The sequence below is a fragment of the Trichosurus vulpecula genome, chromosome 8, assembly GCF_011100635.1.
Source record: "Trichosurus vulpecula isolate mTriVul1 chromosome 8, mTriVul1.pri, whole genome shotgun sequence".
NCBI classification, from domain to species: Eukaryota; Metazoa; Chordata; class Mammalia; order Diprotodontia; family Phalangeridae; genus Trichosurus; species Trichosurus vulpecula.
The window spans coordinates 40,690,205-40,713,171 of NC_050580.1; the positions used below are offsets into that span (position 1 = coordinate 40,690,205).

The following is a 22,967-nucleotide window of genomic DNA, read 5'->3' on the forward strand; positions in this document are numbered from 1 at the left end:
TACACACACACACACACACACACACACACATATATATATATATATATACACCTATATACTACATATATATGAGTTGTGTGGGTATGCATACAAGGTGTCCTGAAAGTCTCAGTATAGCTATAAGCCTTGTATATAGACATAGATATCTGTTGATCTCTGTATATTTACATGTGTGTATATATTCATATATACATATATTCAAAGTCTATGTTGATATATATCTATATATCTATCTCCGTAATCTCTTTTATCCTTTCTTCTTTCCTTTTTTCTTATCTTTATTTCTTCCTTCCTTTCTTCCTTCCTTCTTTCCTTCCTTCCTTCTCTCCCTCCCTCCTTCCTTCCTTCCTTCCCTCATTTTTTCTGGAATCCTATATAGGTATAGAGGGAATACTGGCCATAGTTGGATGTGGGTCCTCAAGTTTAGGAGAGGAAATTTGAAGGCATTCAGAATAAAGACGCTCAGCAGCCTAGGTTCTTACAAAGGAAATAGAAGCTATCTTAAGGGTAATGAAAGAGTCTCAAGAACAAAATTATTTCAACATAATTAGAAGTGATAGAAATGAGTAAAAAGAAAAAAAAAGACCAGATATCTCTGCTGTGGTTTCATGGAGAGATTTCCAATGAGCTCAAATTTTGAAATGTCACATTCAAAATACAGAGGTGAAAGCTCACATCTAGGAAGAAATATAAAGGAATGCTATGTTCCAGTAAGAAGTGTCACAAATGCTTTTGCTCAGTCTAAGAAGTTATTGCTCCTCCTCCAGATGATGAGGACCACATAGGGGCCCTCACCCTTTAGGCTTTGAATGGAGTGCGATGAACAAGGTATTAATCTGCTGCTTGAAAAAGTAGAATCAATCAATCCCCATTGTCCTTATCTTTTCAATCAGAGAGAATAATCCTTATGCTGGAAAGAGAAAGCAATCATCAAGCTTGGAAGTAATCAGAAACAGAAGATACTTTTGAAGATGGTTAGAGGTCTAACTTCCTTCCATGAGGTCAAGTTGCCAGGGCCAGATAACCGTAATAAATCACATTTCTCCAACACCTTTAATTCTAGTTAAACCCTGTTCGTATAATAACCTCACAGAGCTGCCCCACATATTACTACCCATATTTACCAATAAGAAAGTTGAAATTCAAGGAGATTAATTGACCTACCCATAAATATATAACTAATACATTTCAAGGAGTGAAGTGGAATCTAGCCTCCAAGTCTATGAAACAGAGCAAGGTTTTCAAATCACAGTTTTCAAATCCTGCCTCTGAAGCTTACTGTTTGTGTGACTATGGGCAAGTCACTTCCCTTCCTTAGGCCTCAGTTTCCAAATCTATAAAATGAAAGAGGCACCAAAGATGACTCTTGAGCACTCTTCTACTTCTGAACCTATAACCATATGATCCATTATGCTAATGACTACAATTTTGCATTTCTTGGATAAATTATATCTCATGGCCATGAGATGCCTTGTGATTGTGCTTTCTAAGCTATGGTCCTTGACATTTGAGGTTCTTCTGGATCTAATATTCTTTGGTTCCCTGATATTCTAGGCACAAGGAAACAAGTTCCAAACTCTAAGGTTTCAATCACTGATGTCCTGAGAGTATTTGAGCAATTGCTGGTAGGGAACCACACAGACACTTTTTGAATGAGTGTGACTGTGTGTGTATACACATACAGGGTGTCCCAAAAGTCTTAATGTAGTTTTAATCTTTCTACATATACATACATGCATATATATATGTATGTATATATAGTGTACATAAATGTGTGTGTATATATATATATACACATAAGTATGAATGTACATATACATCTATTTTGATATAGATATCTGTATTGGTATAGATAACTATATCAATATAGATATCTTTATATATCTCCATATTTCTAACATATCTATCATCTATGGATCTGTCTCTCTGTCTACCTTCTATCTCCCTACTAGAGTGTAAGCTTCTTGAGGAGAAGAATTTGGTGTTATTTAACTTGACTTCTGCCTCCTACTAAGTGTTAATATTGTATGATGGTTCAGTCACTCATCTTAGAGTCAGGAAAACCCAGGTTAGAATCTTGTTTCAGACACTAAATGTACATAACCTTGGGAAAGTCATTTAACTTCCCAGCCTCCATTTCCTCTTATATAAGATGAGATTGTTGGACTTAATGACCTCTAACATCACTGCTGGCTATAAATCTATTATTCCTTTATAGTCTTTGATGGGAATCAGTTTCAAAAAAAAAAAGTTTGCAGAGTTGGAAAGATCCTCAAAGGGTGCCTAGCATCTCTAAAATCTATGCCAAGTCCTCTTCCAGTCTTTGCGTGAAAATCTACAAGACTGAGAAACCCACTGTGTCTTGGGAGTGGGGTCCATTGTCATTTTGGAAAGCTCTATTTATCAGGAAGTTTCTCAGATCAAAACCTGTCACTCTGCCATTCTCAACCTCTGCTAATAGTTCTGTTTCCTGGGGCCAAGCCAAAGATGAATCCTTCTTCCAAATGACAGCCTTTGAAAACAATGACTACATCCTTCCTAAGGCTTTCTCTTTGACAGACTAAACACCTCCAGGTCCTTCAATGGATCTATTATAAAATCAAGCTCTATAGCTTTAATGAAGATAACTGCCTCAGCTCTCAGTGATTGAGCCATTATCTGAATTCCTATAACACCTATTATACATACCACTGATTTCACATTTGTTGCATGAAGCCTTGCATAAGTATTTAACTTATAAGCAGTTATATTTTGTCCAAAGTATTCACATGGTTGGAGTAGATACTATTGGTGACTTTTGATTTTTCCATTATTTCAACTTCATATTTGCCCACTACAGATCACAGAAATATATCTCCCAAGCCCTAACACAAATGGAGATATTAAAAACTTTGGAAAAGGATCCCTACCCATTTGTGAATACATTTCACTGCCTCGACCTCAATATCAAGATGATTATGTTTAGACTTTTCAGATCTAGGAAAATAATAAAGGAGTAAGATATTGTTTGAGCTCAGTACCTTGAAAAATTCCTTCCTTGGTGTCTAGGGCCATAAATTTTGCTGCTGAACCATAGTGGCCACTTCTTTAATGTTCCATGTGTTCACCCTGGGCTGTTTTGAGCACTTTTGGGGTCCAAAGACATTGATAGTGTCAATGAAAGGTGTATCATCTCTCTCTCTCTCTCTCTCTCTCTCTCTCTCTCTCTCTCTCTCTCTTTCTCTCTCTATCTATCTATAGTAGTGAGGTTGGCAGCGTCAAGGTTTTGAACAATAATCATTCTCAGGGCACCAAGATAATTTTTTTTTCTTTTTATACCTAGTCACAGATGAAATTAATGGCTGATCTTTATTTTCATGGTTCCTCTAGACTTTGCCAACCAATGATGGAGCATAAATGTTTTCTATTTTTTTAATATTAGGTCCTATGGAAGATATTCTTTATAATTTTGGGGAGTCATTTAAACAATTTATAGGAGCCCCTTTCTTATGCTGTAAATGATAAATTCAGATGTAGCCTTCTCTAATTTCTACCCTTCTTTGCCTACCCTTTTCATTCTAATGAATGCTTATTGACTGACTTTTGAAATCCTCCTCTATTATTAACAAACTCCTATTCATTCTAGGTCTCTTCCTTTCACATTCTTTCTAACTCTTGGTACAGTATCATATAAGAGAAAGAGTCAGACACTTGGTCAGAGAACCAAGTTCAAATCTAACCTCTAAAGATGACTAGCTCTGTGACCTCAGGAAGATCACTGGATCTCCTAATTCTTAAAAAGGGATTAAGGAGTATTTAGAAAGAGCAAAGACTATTAGTGAGTGGACCCAAAATGTTGGAGACAAGATTAAGGAGAATGTAGTTAGAAAGACAAAGTAATGTAAATAGGAAAAGGCAAATGGAAAAATTAGAAGATAAAGAAAATTGATAGAGCATATTTCTGTGTAGGGACTATTGATGAAACAGGAGGGTGATGCAAGTGCAGATGACTAAAGACAGTTGCGTCTGATTGGCAAGTTATAAGGAGATGCTAATTGTAAACATGGTGGAACTATAAACACCCACAAGTAGTTAAGAAGAAAATAAGGGTTAGAAATCTAATCATGGAGAGCAAGGAAAATTGCACAAGGACTTTCATATATTACGTGGTGTTTGTGTTTCTGTCACACTTGAATTACTATTTTATCTGTCTCTCTTGAAAGAAAAGAGTGAAAGAACTTTAAGAAAGCATCTCCATATTTCGTGTCATTAGAGAGAATGAAATTTTCTTAGAGGAAGAAGAAGTGACATTTCAAAGGGGAAAATAGGATCTGTGGTAGAAGGTACTCACATGTTGGAGACTAGAAGTGTTACATATCTTAGAGAAGAGAAAACAGTGGGGCACGAGGGCTATGTTCAAACCTTTGAAGGAATATCATATAGAGGGAGGGTTGGACCAATTTTCTTTGGCCTCTGAGGGTAGAACAAGAGGAAATATGCAAATGTGGCATGGATCCCCCTCCCTAGAGCTCTTTACATAGAAGCTATATGACTAATGGCCAGGTATATTAGAGTAGATACTCCTTTGCATATGACATGGACTAAGTGGCCACCAAGATCCATTATAACTCTCCAATCTAATAATAACCAGTTTATGAAGGTTTTTTTTAGCATATGCAATCTTGATTTATTTTTATAATTATTTTTGTTCATTTCATTAAATATTTCTCAATTACATGTAAAAGGTTTTAACAATTATTTTTAAACATTTTGAGTTCCAAATTCTCCTTCTTCTTCCTGTCACTTCCCACTCCTTGAAAAGGCAAGCAATTTTATGTCAATTATACATGTGAAGTCATGCAAAACATAAATCCATATTAGCTATGTTGCAAAGAAAACAAACAAAACAAAACAATAAAAATCAAGAAAGCTAAAAAAAATTGTTTCAATAAGCATTCAGATTAAGGGGAGTTCCAAACTGTTTTCCAGAATTGTTGGACTGGTTCACAACTCAACCAACAATGCATTGCTGTCCCAATTTTTCCATATCCCCTCCAGCATTTGTCATTTTCATTTAATATCATGTTAGTCAATCTGATAGGTGTGAGTTGATATTTCACAGTTGCTTTAAGTTGATATTTCTCTAATCAGTAGTGATTGAGAGCATTTTTCATGTAACTATTAATAGCTTTAATTTCTTCATCTAAAAACTGCCTGTTCATATCCTCTGATCATTTATCAGTTAGGGAATGCCTTGTATGTTTTATAAGTTTAGATCAATTCCCTATATATCTCAGAAATGAGGCCTTTATCAGAGAAACTTGCTGCAAATCCCCCCCACCCAGTTCCATGAGTAATTAATATTTATCCAGTTGTTTAGATCTATTTTAATTTGCATGAAAAGTACTTTGTAATTGTATTCACATAATCCCTAGGTTTGTCCTGACAGGTAGATTCCCAAGCATTTTTTTTTTGATTGTCAGTATAAAGGGATTTAAATGTCAGTATGGGATTTAGTATCTTTTTCCTACAGTCAAAATGGAGCGGGTCAGCTAGATGGCACAGTGGATACAGTGCCAGGCCTGAGGTCATGAAGACTCATCTTCCTGAGTTTAAATCTGGCCTCCGATAATTACTAGCTCCGTGATCCTGGGTAAGTCATGCAATCTTGTTTGCTTCAGTTCCTCATTTGTAAAAATAAACTTGAGAAGGAATTGGCAACCCACTAGAGAATCTTTGCCAAGAAAACCCCAGATAAGATCATGAAGAGTCAAACTCATCTGAAATGACTCAGTGACCACCCCACCATCCCACCACCACCACCACCACAACAACAACAACAACCAACAACAACAACATGGAATCCCTGAAGCTTGTTGAACAAGCAAATGGTTCAAAGAGGACTAACTGCTAGCTACGATTAGTTCTTTGTCAAATTCTCATAGGGGAAAATTGGCAAGAACATTCTAGAAGACATACTTTTGCTGAAATTAAATGTGGTTTCTCATCCACACAGGCAGACCTGTGGGAGGGTGAAGGGTTTCCTATGGCTTGTTGTGACTCAAGTCCTGCTTTATACTTTTAATTACAGACCTTGACATACTCATGTATTTTTAAATCACTAATTATGACTCAGTCCCCTTATTCCATTTTAGAAGAGATTTCTACAAGCATGGCTCTTTGAAATCCATTTGGTACAGGCAGCTTAGTCTGTGCAGGAGATCAAGTAGATCATTAAGGTTGATTACTATGTGAACTGATGAGTACACGGATTATTGGCTTATATCAATAATTCAGATAAACAGAAGAAAATCGTAAAAATAGAGGATAAAAATAATTGCCAATTTATTCTTCATAGTCTTTTTTAATCCATATTTTTTTCAAACAGAGAACAAACCTTAAGCAGTTTCACTGAATTCAAGGGTTGCCAATATTAGAGAATTTAGTCTTTGGAAAGGTACAACTATGGTGAATTATTTAGGCGCCAGGGTTGCCAAGAGCTGGAAGATTGACAGGAGAGGGGAATCGATTCTTTCTGGCCATAGAATAACTTTTCCCTTGTACCCCCAGCCCACCTGGCATCTGTTCCTTTGCATACTGAGTCAGAGAATCACAACAGCAACTGTGTTCTGTGTTAGTACCTCAGGTGCCCTAGTTCCTCTGAATAGCAGCTCAATAGGGACTGCAAGGCACTGCATAGGACTAGCAAGATAATAGTATGGCCATGTGCCTCTGAGGGAACATGTAAAAATGATGAGGATGAGCATTCCTTCCTGCACTTCATGACCATTCCTTTCCCATCACGAAATTGGTTTTGGCCTGTGAAGTTATTGAAAAAATCTATATTTAACGGCCACTTGTGGGAAATTTCATTTATGTCTCTAAATAGCCAAGTATTATCCTAATTTAGGTTGACTTTGTTTCCTAGGACATTTTCAGCCTGTTATTTGCTTGCTTTCGTATTCTTGTTACTCATTCGTGTCCACGCTTTCATGACCTATTTGGGTTTTTCTTGGCAAAGATCCTGGAGTGGTTTGCCATTTCATTCTCCGGCATATTTTTACAGATGAGGAAACTGAGGCAAACAGTATTAAGTCACTTGCCTAGGGTTCCATAGCTAGTAAGAATCTAAGGCCAGATTTGAACTCAGGAACTTGTGACTCCAGTTGTGGCGTTCTATCCACTGTACCAACACAATTGTTCCTGATTCTGAAGGTTGTGCTGGAAGTCTGTATATCTGCTAAGTCAAACTATGTTATTACAAACCAACCAGAAAGAAGAGTTACATCCTCAAGTCAATTAAATGAAGCAACACTAATCATCATCAGCACCGAATAAATGAGAAAAAAGTATCAAGTGTTTTCTGCATGCAAAACATAGCGTTAAACATCGATGATACAAGTAGAGAAGCTGTATAGTCCCTCCATCTGAGGAGCTCACATTCCAACTGAGAGAAACAGCACATGTCAGAAGGTTCAGTTTCCAGGTGAATAGAAAGTCCCAGGAGTCCTTAGGGTGCAGTGTTGGAGGGTGTGGAAAGGCCCAGGGGTCCTGAAAGTTCAGCATCTAGGCATCATTGTCATTATCGTCAACATCAACAGAAAGGATGATAACAACAATAAGTGCAAAAACTCCTCCTCCTCCTCCTCCTCCTCCTCCTCCTTCTCCTCCTCCTCCTCCTCCTCCTCCTCCTCCTATTCCTTCTCCTCCTCCTCCTCCTCCTCCTCCTCCTATTCCTTCTCCTCCTCCTCCTCCTCCTCCTCCTATTCCTTCTCCTCCTCCTCCTCCTCCTCCTCCTCCTATTCCTCCTCCTCCTCCTATTCCTCCTCCTCCTATTCCTCCTCCTCCTCCTCGTCCTCCTCCTCCTCCTCCTCCTCCTCCTATTCCTTCTCCTCCTCCTCCTCTCCTCCTCCTCGTCCTCCTTCTCCTCCTCCTCCTCCTCCTCCTCCTCCTCCTCCTCCTCCTCATATTTCCGTCAGTTTACAAAGCATTTTTTGGATGTGACAGTTCTTTCTCCAGTCGGGCTTCATTTTGAACATTGTGGTCATTTCTAAGTATCGCACTTTTGAAAGGATCTCATAATAAGTGCATTGCACAGGCTCCAGAGAGGGGCCACCAGGAGAGAAGAGTGTGAGGATCACAAAAGGAAATGGGTATGTTTGTCTGGGGAAGAGAAGATTCAGTGAAACTATATTGTAGCTGCCTTCAAGTATTTGAAAGGCTGTGAAATGGAGGAAGGATTTGACTTAATCAGTTTAATTCAAGAAGAGAAAACTAGAAAAACAGGCGGAAGTAACCAGGAGATGAATCTATTGTTAGGCAACATAAATAATTTTTTTCTAATGATGGGATCAAACCCAAAGTGGAGTGAGCTGCCATGGACAGCAGTGAGTAGTAATTTACTTGGGGCCTATATGTTATGGGCAAATGGGCACTTGGGGGGAATTTTGTATAGAAGATTCCTTTTCCAGCCTGAGTTGGACTATAGGACTACTGTGGTCTCTTTCACCTGTGAAATTCAATGAGTCTATGAGGTGAGTGGTGGAAGGATCATTACACTTATTGTGCACATGAGGAAACCGAGGCCCAGAAAGATAAAGCAACTTGATCATTATAACACAAGTTATATGGGTCAGTCCATGAATTTAAACTAAGAGCTGGTACAGTGGAGAGAGAGCTGGACCTGGAGGCGGGAACAACTGAGTCCAAATCTGTTCTCAGATACTTACTATTCGCATGATCCTGGGCAAATATTTTAACCACTGTCTTAGTTTTCTCATCTGTAGAATGAGGATGGTAATGGTATCTATTCCCCAGGGTTGTTGTCAGGATCAGATGAGTTAATGCTTGTAAAATATTTAGCATACTTCCTGGCACCTTGTACTTGCTTAATAAATTTTTATTTCTTTCTTCTTTCTGTTCTTCCTTGTTTATTTCCTTCCCTCTCCCCTTCCTTCCATCTCTTCCTTCATTCTTTTCTTCCTTCTGTCTTCCCTTCTTTCCCTTTCTTCTTCCTTCCTTCTTTACTTGCTTCCCTTCCCTCTTTACTTCCCTGTTTTCTTTCCTTCTTCCTTCCTTCCTTCCCTCCATCCTTCCCTCCCTCCCTTTTCCTTCCTTCCCTCTCTCCCTTTCTCCTTCCTTCCTTCCATCCTTCTTTCCTTCCTTCCTTCCTTCCTTCCTTCCTTCCTTCCTTCCTTCCTTCCTTTCTTCCCTCCTCCCTCCCTTTCATCATTCTCCACCTTAGGATAACATCATTGAAATAGTCATCAGGACTCCTCTGGTGGATGTCTTTGTTGGTAGTGACTGGAATTTGACTGGCACTGTTAGGAAGTGCTGGCTATTCCTCCTATTCACTCGGATTGCTTGAATTGGTTTTGGGAGTGGGCATGCCAGGTCTGTCTCTGTTCTGGGATAGAATGGGTGCTGCCTGCATTCTGAGTACTCAGCTGATCTCTGTTTTTATTACCGTTTTGTATTCATAAACTGTTTTCCCTCTAGGAAGCTTGGTGACAAGTAATGTATTTCTTTTCACTTTCAGGCTGCTCTGCAGACAGCTGGTGAGGCTGTTGCCAATTAGTGTCTGCAGGGTTGGCAGTGGGGGTGAGAGGCAGTCGAGCCCACATGCCTTTTCCTCAGGCTTCTGGAGGCCTGTTTGGGTGGTGGTGACTCAGCTGCCACCACTGAAGCATGCTCTATACATGTGGGTGTGTTGGATTCTTATTTTCCATATGTGATACTATGGAACAGTCCAAAGGCAGCTGTATTTGAAGCCAGAGGGCCTGGGTTCAAATATTTGCTGCCTGTGTGATCTTAGGCAAATCACTTAACCTCTCTGAGTTTCAGTTTTCATCTCTAAAATTATGGGATTTGACTAGATGGCCTCTGAGATCAATCCCTTCCACCTTCAGATTTATTCTTGTACGACTCAATAACTTTTATGGTCTCATTCAGCTCTAAATTTATGATCCTAAGGTGTTAGAATCAGTTGATTAACAAGCATGTATGTAAGACATAGCTGAAGATGAGGTCTATGTCTTAGATCTCCAAGTCCTTCTCTTAGTCTCTCTCTGGAAGTATATCTTTGCAAATGATTCTACTATTTTTAAAAAAATCTTTGCAGGTGTCTAACCTCTACCTGTATGACAGTGTGTTGATGCTGGCAAATGCCTTCCACCGAAAGCTGGAAGATAGGAAGTGGCATAGCATGGCAAGCCTGAACTGCATGAGGAAGTCCACCAAACCTTGGAATGGGGGCCGTTCCATGTTGGACACTATCAAGAAGGTACTGATTGGGAAACTCCCAACTCATAAAAATGGCTGGGCACCATTTCATGAGTAATTTGGGATGTGAATATTAATTTTCTTTTCTATTTTAAGATTAATCCTTCTGGATAGAGCAAGGCTTTAGACTAGATGACTACTTTTATAGCCTAGTGGTTGAGTTGAGTGCCATGTAACAAATTCTCTAGTTTCCTATCAGCCTTTAACTCAATTTTGATTTTAATCTGGATAAAAGTTGATGCCATTGTGGAAACTATTCTTGGAACTTGGCACTGTGTTGTCTTAATAAAATGGGTATGTTCATCTAGGATGGGACAACTCAGGCTGTTCTATATTTATGATGGTTTCCTGTGCTGAGATATCTTATGAATTTCTGATGGAAGCAAACTTAGCAAGTTGGATTATAAGTGAATCAGAGAATCCACAGAAGACTTGTTAAAGTGAATGGTCCTTAGAAATTGTGAAAGAGCATTTAGGGAAATCTATGGTGTTTGGAGTTTTATCTTCAATAAATTGCTCAGGGTTTCAATAACAGTGAAAATGTATTGGTGTCAGTTTGAATCAACTGGCATCATGATGAAGAGCCGGAAATCCTTGCTGGGGGAAGTTTATTCAAGGGGAGAAAGTGATAGGAATATTGGAGTCAGGTTTCCATGCCATTATATGTTTTCCTTTGGGGTTAGGAAATAACCAAGAAGCTAGAGTACTAGATTCTTGGACAAATGGGGAAATGTTTTATGATTTCTATAAGCTCTCTCCATATGTAATGATTCTGCTTCTCTTGGTGGGTAGAAATATCAGCTACGTAAAGGAAAGACAATCAGAAAAAATAGTCATGGTTGGGGGATCAAGGCTATGACTGTTATTTCCTTTGGTTTAACCATAGAATTGTTACCAGTGGCACAGTCTCTGAGAGAAGTGCTGAACCAATGAGTTATCATGCATTATAATTTCTAGAGTTCAGAAATCAAGATGACCTTATTGAAGCTAGTGCTCCAGATGAAATGAGCTCCTTTGTGAAGGTCCCTGGGCTAAGCCTGGGACTTAGCTAACTCAGTAAGATGAATGAATGAAGGAAGGAAGAAATGAACGAAGTGCTTACTTCTTACTATGTCTAAGGCACGGAGATACAAACAGAAAAGCAAAGCAGTGCCTGCTCTCAAGGAGTCCATACTGTAATGTGGGAGATAGAACACATGAAAGGTTTCAGCTGTAAATCAGAAAAAAAAAGTCCCAAGGTACAATGGCAAAGGATATGATAATATTTATTCAAGATCCTTCCTATTATCCAGGGCTCCTCAAGCTATTTTCCCTTCTCTCTATAAGGTCCTTAGCATCCCTTGTGGGAAAAACACTCCTGCTCATTTCCTTTTACCCTCTCCCAGAAGTTCCTTCTAGTCTGATAGAGAAGTGATGTTTTCTACTCTCTTTGTCAGGGTCACATCACTGGCCTCACAGGGGTGATGGAGTTCCGAGAAGACAGCTCCAATCCCTATGTCCAGTTTGAAATCCTCGGCACCACTTATAGCGAGACCTTTGGCAAAGACATGCGCAAGGTAGGCCTGCTAAAATGCCCATCATTCATTGCTTGAAGGATCATATTCTAGTCTAAGAGAATGACAACAGAAGGAAGGAAATAGGTACCAGAGTCTTTTATTTTTCCTTGCCTGCTGTGCAAAGTTTAATTAGTGGGGAAAGACTGTCTTAGCATTTCTCTCGCAATGAAGCATTCACAGTTTATGCTAGACGGTAACTGCAATGCCTAGGGATAGTAAGCAAGCAAGAAGTACTTTGAAATGCATTCTCTCTGCATGCATCAAACAGAGTTTGGAACAGAGGCTGTGGCTGTTTCTTTTCAAGAGACTTATAACTGATTTTGTTAAAGAAACTTGTTTTAATCAGTAAACAATTTAGAAAATAAGTGATCACATCAAGTCACACACACACACACACACACACACACACACACACACACTCTTTCCATAATTGCACAGATGAAGGCATGAAATTCCAAAGGGTGGTGCCCTCATGTAGTTGAGCCCTTGGCACTGTCCACCTTCCAGGAATATCAGGGAGAACAGCTCTATCCATACATAGAGCTCCAACCCTGTGATTTGAAAGAAGGGGGTTTAAAAGCAAAGGAGCATGGAGTCTGTTGAATTGCCAGTTTGGGGTGGAGAGAAGCAGCAACAGAGATAAGGATCAGACTGTACTGTGAGTTCATTGGTGCAGGGCATTCTCAGGTGAGGAAAACACCTGCCAGTGTGGCTTGGGACTCTCTCTTCAACTTCAAAAATTGCCTATAGCACTGATGGGTTAAGCAGCTAGCTCAAGGTTACTTAGAAAGTATTTGCTGGAGGCAGGACTAAAACCTGAGTCTTCCTGCCTTTAAAACTCGATCTCTGTCATTTACATCCTGCTGCCTCTTCCACTAGGGAGAAGGGAGGCATTTCAAAAGAGGGGAGGAAAGAGAAGAAAGGAGATGATCAGAAGAGAAAGCAAAGGATCCTGAGAAAACTGCTAATATAACCAATCTCCAATTCAATAGGCATTTAAATGCTCACTATGTGTCAGAGATGATGTTACATGTAAAAACAAAAATGGCTTCTTCCCTCGAGACCCTTACATTTTTACCCAGTCTCTGAATACCCAGTTTTGATGTCCTCTGTTACTTTTCCTTCCTGCATTATGGAAACTTGCTTCCAACTAGCAAACTTTATTTTATCGTATTTTGACTGATTGAGTTGAGGTGGGCAGCCTGAGAAGCTTCCCTTGGGACCAAGGAAGATTGAATAGAAACCAACAAAAACCCAGATTTATATTCTAGAAATATTGTGACTTGTAGAGAGTGGGTTTTAGTCACCACCATTAAAAATATTATATTCAGACCAGATTGGCACCAGATTGTAGCCCATAGTAGGATCTTTTCTAATATAATGACAGTAATACAATCACATTTGTCCACATACCCATGTACAGATTCGCCCAAACTCATATTCTTTTTCAGCTGTATGTTTAGACTGGAATCCAGAGAAGGTCATAGATTAAGGAAGGGAAGACTGGGTAATTAAAGAGGCAGGTTGTATATTTAGATTAGTTTGCAGAGCAGGAACAGTTGGGTGGCAGGTGGCAGGTAGCAGGTAGAATGGCTAAAAATTCACTTGAAGTGCATAATTTGTTGGCTATGTCTATGGTGATAAGAAAAAAAGAGTTCCAAACTAACTTTCTTGTGTGAAATGGGAGGCTTCCTAATACAAATCAATAGATCTTTCAGAATTGTATTAGATTAGCTGCATTTGACACTCTGCTTTGGACCAGGGCAGAAAGGTAGAACCAGCAGAGCTGAATGAGTGAATGAATGAATGATACAAGATTTACTGATCTTCTACTGAGTCAGGTGAAGAGGATATAAGAGCAAAAGTAATACAGCCTCTGCCTTTAAGTAGCTTATATTTGAACATATTTGAGCACATATAAGGGAAGGGAGGAAGGAAGTTTTGATTAGGAGAATCATAGGGTTCATGGGTGATGGTCACAGTTACAGGAATGTAGTGAATTTGATAATAGGACTTTCGAGGCAGCAGCCTGGCCACCAGGAAAAGAAGCAGAGGTGGGCTAGTCAATCTATAATTCTAGGTCCATAGACACTCAGGGCAAATATTACTGGCTCTTTTTCATTGAATAATGTACCATGGAGTGATCAGGGATTGGTGGACTGATCAATGATATCAGAGATTGGTGATATTATCAAAGGTGATCAGAAATTCATTTGTGATGTCAGTCTCTCATGAGGAATAGTATACTGAGAAGAGAGGTTCTCAAATTGACTGATGGTGACATGACTGCACAGTGGCCATGGCACCTCAAAACTCCAGAATACATTGTGAATGTGCCATCCATCTCTAATTGATGTTAGAGGTTAGTCTGAGGTTGGCTCTAAAGGACAAACTATAGAATCATTGATTTAGATGTGGAAGATCTGGGTTCAAACCCTCTCTGTCACTCTCTACTGGTGTGTCATTCTCTACTTGGGCAAGTCACTTAAACCTCCTGGACCTCAGCTGACATCTGTAAGATGAAGTGATTAATCTGAGTGGCCACCAAGGTCCCTCATACCTCTAAAATATGAAGTAGAGGGAAAATCAGGAGAGAGACAGAGAGACAGAGACAGGGACAGAGTCAGAGAGACAGAGAGAGATAGAGAGAGAAATAGAGAGGCAGAGAGACAGACAGAGAGACAGAGAAATAGAGAGAGACAGAGACACAGAGACAAAGAGACAGAGAGAGACAAAGAGAGACAGAGACAGAGAGAGACAGAGACAGAGAGACAGAGCAAGACAGAGAAAGAGAAACAGAGAGAGACAGAGCGACAGAGAGACCAAGACAGAGGGACAGAGAGAGAAAGGAAGGGAAAGAGGGAGGGAAGAAGAAAGGAAAGAAGGAAGTTAGATGAATGAAAAAGGAAAGTATAAAAATGTATGTTTTAGAACTAAAAAGGATTTTAGCAGTCATGTAGTTCAAACCTCTCATTTTACAGAACAGAAAATCATTGCCCAGAAAGGAATCTCATCCAAGCATGTGGAAAGGGAAAATGAGTGTGACATAGAAAAATCACTATGCCATCAGTCTCCATCCAGAATAGTCCATGTGTTACAATCAATAGACAAATATTTATTAAGTAGCTCCTATTTGCCAGGTGCTATATTAAGTGCTGGGAATAGAAAGGAAAAACAAACAAATCAAACCAGAAGCAGCCCCTGCCATTAAGGAGCTTACATTCTAATATAGGAGGCAGCATATACAGACATTTGGAGCTACCAGATAAATACAGAGTAGATGGAAGGTAGTCTTATGGGGAAATCCCTGGCACTGGGAGATGAGGAGAAACCTCCTGCAGATGTCACTTGAGCTGAATGTTCAAGAAAGCTAGAGATTCTCAGAGGCAGAGGTTAGGAGGGAGACCACTATAGCCATGGGGAATGGTCATTTGCAAATGCCTCCCTTAATCACCTGGATGCTACTGGGGTAAATAGGTGGCCTTCCATTTTAGAACTGCCCATGTCCTAAACGGTGAGCATTCAAGCCAGTCTCCTGGTGTTGCTGGATGCCACTCCAGGAGCCTAAGAGAGGCCTAGGAACATCGCTCTCCACTTCCTGTTTTAAGTGTCTAGGCTTTCCACCGTTACCAAGGAAACACTCATCAAAGACCCTGAAACCAATGGGAATTAGAACGTGTCTCTCGGTCTTACCAGAGCAGGATATCTGAATGTAATTGAGTTTGAGGAGAAGCTGATTTTAGAGTAGATTTTATTCTAAATTGTATCTTTTTTGTAATTTTAAAAAATCTTCTTTTACAACAGTACAGGCCATTCATTATATAGTAGCTTAGCAAGCTTATCAACATTGAGGAGAAGTTATCAGGAAAGAAGAGAACAGCATTGGTTGTAGTATCACATGTTTATCATTTAAGAAAAGGGGATATTCAAAGAGAAGCAAAACAGAATGTGAGTGATTTCAGAATGAATCAAGGAGAGATGATTATATTTCTCACTATTGGGGAGGGTAAATGAAGAAACTGGAGACACGGAATGAGAGTTTATGTTTGAGATGAGCTAGGCTCATTCCAGTTGTGTCTCATCCCATAACAGTAGGAAGGAAGAGAGGGGGAGATAACAGAGGGAGAGGGATGACAAATCAGAAATGGGAAATTGTATTCAAATTGAAGGCTACTTGGAGAAGAGAGAAGGCAGAAGGAAGGGCAGATAGGAAAAAGAAACCCATTGCCTCTTTAGAGGAAGAAAGAGGAATAGAAATGATCATTTGTATTAACAGTATAAGTCACTCATGAAAAAAAAACACTACACACAGATGAATGAAAGCAAATGAAGACAAGGGCAAAGTCTTGTAAATTAAGTATCAGAAATAATATTTTTGATGATGAGTGAGGGTTCCCTACAATTAAAAATAATCAATAATGAGGGATAAAGCCTACAAGCTAGCTTCTATAACATTTAAACCAATGAGATTAATTTAAAACCAGGGAACAAAAGGATGGATTAAAAAATAATTGTGCCAAAGGAAAGCCATTGGAAAAATTTAAGACTGTGAAGAATCAGGAAGAGAAAGAGAGCTTGTGCTTTCCCCCTCGATGAAAGGGTGATGATGGACAGCGTGGCATTAGATGATATTACCCCCAAAGCACTAGCTTGAAGAGAGAGCTCTGGATGGAGAATCAGAAGCCATGGATTTTATTTCTCACTACCACCAGCTTTGCCACATAAACCCAGAAAAAAGCCCAATCATTTCTGTGTTCTGACTAATCTTGGGAGGGGGAAAAATCAGGAAATGTCACCGTGCCCAGGAGATGATGTGTCTGAAGCACCACTTGTGTTGGTGTTAGCTGAACCTGATCTAGTCCTAGTCTTTGAGGTTTTATTCAGCCCTTTGGGGATATTTTTGTGAAGGTCCTGGCTTTGTAGACTAGATGATTTCCTTTACTTTGCTTTCCTTTTCTGTTCCTTTCCTCTACTTTACCTGTCTCCTTCCATCCCTTTTCTTCTCTTTTCTCCTCTATTTTTTCCTCACGTCTCCTCTCTCCTTTATTTTTTCTTGATTCCTTTCTCTTTACTACCCTTCATCTGAAGATACCAAGGGGAGTTTGGATAGCTGGTTGATGGAAATATTTGATTTTTATTGGAGGAGAGTCAGTACTGAAGGAGGATTGAAAGTGAGAATGCCACCTACATGAGAATTTCCAAGAGTTAGGACTTTTTTTAAGGAGTTGGCCTTAAAGCCAAGAAAAGTTGAATTTGAGTTCCTCATATGATTCATATTGGTTGCATGACTTAACAAAGTCACTCAACCTCTCAATGCTCTAGGCAAATCTTTGAGGCTATAAGCTGCTAAGATGTCAACCTGCAGTGGAGGGAGTTTATTCCTCTGGGAATTCCCTATACTAATAAAATCACACATCTACTCTCTTATCCCTGTGATGCTAGCAGAAAAAAACACACATATAATTCTATATTAGTCTCTACGGTGATCAACAACTATGATGCCTCTTCTAAAATTTCTCCAAGTGAAAAACATTCTGAGTTCTTTCAAATGATCCTCACATAACAAAATTATTAACCTTCCCAAACCTCCTGGTCGTACTCTTCCCAGATCATTCCGAGTGGCTTTCCCTTTGTTTCTGGGACAATTTCACTTGAATTTTATGCTAACTCTAACCATTCTAAACCTCTTCAAATCATGGATTTTTGTTTGTATTTTTCTATTGCTCCTCAAGTTACTCTTTCTTAACCCTTTCTGAAATGCCATTGACCTATTTTCCTCGAGATTAACACTATTACCAAAGAGCATGCACTGACTCAATACCATTTTCTGAACCAAGTGAAGGTGGCTAGATTCTTCTCAGTACAGCTCTCAATAGAATGTGAGAGGGGAGGAGAAGAAAGGAGAGAGAGAGGGAGAGAGAGAGAGACAGAGAGAGAAACACAGAGACAGAGAGACAAAGAGAGACACAAAGAGACAAAGGAACAGAGACAGACACACACACACACACAGACACACAGAGAGAGACAGAAGCAGTGGAAGACACAGAGCCAGAGACACATACAAAGCAAGACAGAGATGCGGGGAGAGAGACAGATAGAGAGACAAAGAGACAGAGACAGAGACACACAGAGACACACAGAGAGAGACAGAGGCAGTGGAAGATAAAGAGACAGAGACAAAGACAGAGAGAAATATAGAAAGACACAGAGGGAGATAGAGAGACAAAGAGAAGACAGGGACAAAGACAGAGGAGAGGCACAGAGAAAGATAGAGAGAGAAAGTTTGAAGAGGTAAGCAAGTGGAGACTTTGTAAGGGTCCCTGAAAATCAAGCAGGGAGCTTTATGTACATTTAAATTTACTACCAATGCTGCTGACCTGCAAACATTCAGGTGGAGGGAGTAATTACCAAATATCAGAGCTAGAAGGTATATTGGAAATCCAATACCCCCATTTTATAGATCAAGAAACTGAGGCCAAGAGAAGAGACATGACTTGCCTACCTAAAGAGACCCAGAGGATAAGTGGTGGGGTTGGGACTTCAACCCAGTTCTCCTGCTACCTTAGTCATCGTTCTTTCCACTATGCCCAAAAGAGCTATCTTCCTTTCCATTGCAATATATATATATATATATATATATATATATATATATATATATATATATATATATATATATATGTATATATATATATATATATATATATATATATATATATATATATATATGTAAAAATCTTAATCTCATATTTGTGCTTCAATAGTCCTAAAAGATAACTTCATTGAACTCCCTCCCTCCTTTTACTTATGAAATAATTGGGGCCTACAGAGAGGTGTAAATAAATAAAGTCACAGAGCAGTCTATAGTATGGCCATGAGGAGAAGGCCCATCTGTAATGTATAAGAAAGTCCTGTTTCCCCCTATGTTTTCCTCCAACACCAGTGGAGTGAGAAGATCACTGGTTTTTGTAGTCAGAGGACCTAGGTTCAAAACCTACTTCTAATCCTTGCCACCTGTGTGATCTTGGGCAATTCATGTTACTTTTCTAACCCTCAGTTTCCCTATCTGCAGAATTAGAGCAGTGGTGGGAAACCTGCAGCCTCAAGGCCACATGTGGCCCTCTAGGTCCTCAAATGCAGCCCTTTGATTAAATCCAAACTTCATAGAACAAATCCTCTTCATAAAAGGGTTATTCTATAAAACTTGGACTCAATCAAAAGGCCCCACCCAAGGACCTAGAAGGCCACATGTGGCCTCAAAGCCACAGGTTCCTCACCCCTGATTTAGAGGGTTGGATGTCATTACTCCTCTGGTCTCTTTCATCTTTAGTTCTATGAGATGCTGTGCTACAGATGTGTTAACTCTGCATCACTGCCATATCTAGTGATAAAGTAGACATAGGATTGCATTTGTAGTTAGAAGATGTGGGTTTGAATCTGACCTGCAGCTCTCACTAACCTTGTAGCTTTGGGTAACTTATTCCTTTCTCTGGACCTTAGTTTCCTCGACTTTACATTTTTGGGGATTGGACTAGATGGTCTTTAAAGTCTTTTCCAATTCTGCCTAAACTCTATAAGCCCATGACTCTCTACCCTTTGACCAAGACCAATTTGAAGGTAAATCTTTTGCTGTTTTCCATACCCCTCTTTTCAATTCCTTGGGAGTAGGGAGACATTCTGGGCCTCCTCTGTATATCCAAAGACTGTCTTCTATCCCTCATCTATCAAGTTTTATTTTTAATAAAAGCATATTTTGTCAAGAACACCAATTATGCCTCCTCAGTGTTCTATGCCAGGGAATTCGCTGAGTACAGTTGATTTTTAACAAAGTGATAACTGTTCATTATTCAGTGATTGCCACAGGAGAGGTTCCCAGCTTTTCCCTTCTCTTCAAAATGTACCATTAACATTCTCATGTGAAATATCAGCCAAGCCTTGTTTAGCCACACAGCCTACCCCAAGCTCTTTAAGCCAGGAGCTTCCAGAAACATGTCCAGACCAGGAAGAAACCCGCTAGTATATCTTTAGTCGGCTGCAGCACCACACTTAGATGAACTGGAACAGCAGTACTTGTTGTTGAGGCATCAGTAGGGGCAGGGATAGTACAGTGCCTCAGTGTCTATGTCTAGTCTTTTGGTTCCATATGTCATATCTGAGGCTTGTTCAGGGTGGCAACATGTAGTCAACTGAGTTGCTAGTTTTTCTGTCGTGTGTGTGTGTGTGTGTGTGTGTGTGTGTGTGTGAGTGTGTGCGTGAGAGAGAGAGACAGAGAGAGAGAAAGAGACAGAGACAGAGACAGACAGAGAGAGAGAGAGAGAGAGAGAGAGAGAGAGAGAGAGAGAGAGAAAGAGACAGAGACAGAGAGAGAGAGAGAGAGAGAGAGAGTGAGAGGAGAGAGAGAGGATGGGGAAAGGAAAAAAGTGAGGAAAGGCAGGGCTGTATTTGTATGTGAGAGAGAAGCAGACACAGAGGAATGAGAGAGAGGTAGAGTAGTGAGAGAATGAGAAGGGAGAGAGAGAAGAAAAGGAAGAAGAGAGGAGGAAAGGGGAGAAAAGAAAAGAAGAGGAAGAAGGAAGTGTGTGTTAAGAGGAGGGAAAGATGAAAAGAAAGAGAGAAGCAGAAGAAAGAAAGGAGAAAGAAGGAGAGGGAGAGAAGGATGGAGGGAGGCACCCTGTATTTGTGTGTGTGTGTCTGCGCATTGAGACAAAGGCATGAAAACTGAAGTCTCTATCTCTCTTAAGACTCTTAATTAAAGATAGCCAACTATATACAGTAAGTATATAGAGATAAGGATGAACTTTCAGTTAGTTCTTATGGGGGGTGGTATTTCCCAAATAAAATGTCATAACACTTTATGTAAAATCAATTTTGCTAATACTGAAGTCGGAAGCAAACAGCATGACTCTAGAGTTTTATTAAGGGGAGTGGGGAATTATACATTCTCTTATGGCTGTTATTTGGGCATTTTGCTGGAGAAGACAGGTAACATGTAGGCAAGGTTGAATTTTCCCTTCTGAATGGTAATGTTGTTACCCATAGGAATTTTTCTACCTCTAGGGTTTATGCTAAATCATGATGAGGCTCAAGGACTCTGCCCATCTGGGATACTGACTTGCCAAATGTTGTGCAGTTGCCAATGATTTAACTTGCTTGATATTATATGTTCATATAGAAAATGACTTTTAAATAATTTTGCAAATTGCTACTGTGGGTGACCAAGTGAAAATGAATCCAAAATGGACAGAAACCAATAATTACAAAATTCAACAATAGCATATGTATCATCTGCTTAAAAAAAGCAGAAACAAACACAAATAATTGTACAAGTTCAGGGAAGGGGAGACCTAAGTTAATAGGAACTGCTTTGAGAATCACCAGGAGAATGGCTGAACAAGCTGTGATAATGATTGTGACAGAAAACTAGGGTGCTATAAAAAATGTTGAGTAGGGTGGTTTCAGAAAAAAAATCTGGGAAGACTCATATGAACCGATGCAAGGTGAAGTGAGCAGAAGCAGAAAAAATGTGCACAGAAACATCAATATGTAAGGATGATATGTGATAAAAGACTTAGCTACTCCCATCAAGATAAGAATTCAAGAAAATTCCAAAGGGTCCATGTTGAAAAATACTTTCCACCTCCAGAGAGAGAACTGATAAACTCTGAGTACAAACTGAAGAATTTTTTTTACTTTATTTTTTTGGCTTATGTGTGTGTGTGTGTGTGTGTGTGTGTGTGTGTGTGTGCGTGTGTGTGTGTGTGTGCCTAGTATGGAAATACATTTTGCATATGTAAAAAGAGAAGAATCTGTTCAAGTTATCCCCCTCCAAAAAATTGAAAAAAAGAATATGACCTGTTATTTTTTTATTTATCACAAGTTCAGTATAAATCAAGAGTGTGACATAGCTATCATGCACATACATCCAGTCTTTGGCTACATTATTAGAAATATCATGTATACATTAATGCTATTAAGTATTCATTGAGCAACTAACTATTCAATATAAGAAGCTATGCTCAGCTCTGTACATGATGTAGAGATAAAGAACACAGAGACTAGCATCTGGAAAGGAGGCAATGTTGGCATTGTACTTTACTTTTCAGAGCTGGAGAGTGGTTGGTGTTCCATTCTGGGTGCCATATTCTAAGAGGTACATTGACTGGGGCTACATACTGAGGACAGTGCAAAGAATGGTGAGAGGTCTGGAATCCATGACACCTAAAAATCTGGAGATATTTAACCTGGAGAAAAGAAGACATTAAAAGGAGAATACATTTTCATGCAGTATTCTCCAAAGTGGGGATGGGAGCTTCAGAAGTGCATGATCTAACCACAAGTGGAATGTGATCACATAGTGGGTGGATGAAAAACATGGGTCACCTTCCAGCCTTCCAGTGATAGCCAACTGTGGAACTTGTCTCCAATATAGCCGTATCTACCCTTAGCCAACAACACCCACCCACCCTCAGCTGAGGAAACTCCCATCAACATTTTCTGAGCTGGGCATTATTCACTCAAGACACAGCTAATCTACATGCAGGCAAACAGAGTAGTTACTATAGAAGTGGCATTGGTAAAACTGCCACTTCCTAATTGGGAATGTTTTGCTAGACCATGCATACTTGACACAAGGATTTTCCTTTCTCTCTCCTCCTATCCTCTCCTTTCCTCTCTGTTCTTTCCCCTCCTCTTCCTTCTTCCACTTCCCTTCCCTTCCCTTCCCTTCCCTTCCCTTCCCTTTCCTTCCCTTCCCTTCCCTTCCCTTCCCTTCCCTTCCCTTCCCTTCCCTTCCCTTCCCTTCCCTTCCCTTCCCTTCCCTTCCCTTCACTTCCCTTCCCTTCCCTTCCCTTCCCTTCCCTTCCCTTCCCTTCCCTTCCCTTCCCTTCCCTTCCTTCCCTTCCCTTCCCATCCCTTCCCTTCCCTTCTCTTCTCTCCTCTCCTCTCCTTCTTCTTCTTCTTCTGTCTCTCTCTCTCTCTCTCTCTCTCTCTCTCTCTCTCTCTCTCTCTCTGTCTCTCTCTCTCTCTGTCTCTCTCTTTCTCTGTCTCTTTCTCTTCCCTTGCCTGTCTCACTCCCCATATTCCTTCAAGGAGAGAAAATAAATATTTGTTTGTTCACTTTTTAGTAAAAAAATAGAGGGAGAGAAAATGTCCCTT

General features: G+C 39.8%; 1 protein-coding gene across 1 annotated transcript in view; it reads left to right on the forward strand.

Annotated features, from left to right (window-relative positions):
• Window positions 1–22,967, forward strand: part of GRID1 (glutamate ionotropic receptor delta type subunit 1) — a 1,144,779-nt gene that overhangs the window by 906,854 nt on the left and 214,958 nt on the right. Inside the window, exons 7-8 of the mRNA XM_036735649.1 lie at window positions 10,100–10,261; window positions 11,697–11,816. Of these exons, the coding sequence (XP_036591544.1) occupies window positions 10,100–10,261; window positions 11,697–11,816 (282 nt within the window). The remainder of the gene's footprint in view (window positions 1–10,099; window positions 10,262–11,696; window positions 11,817–22,967) is intronic.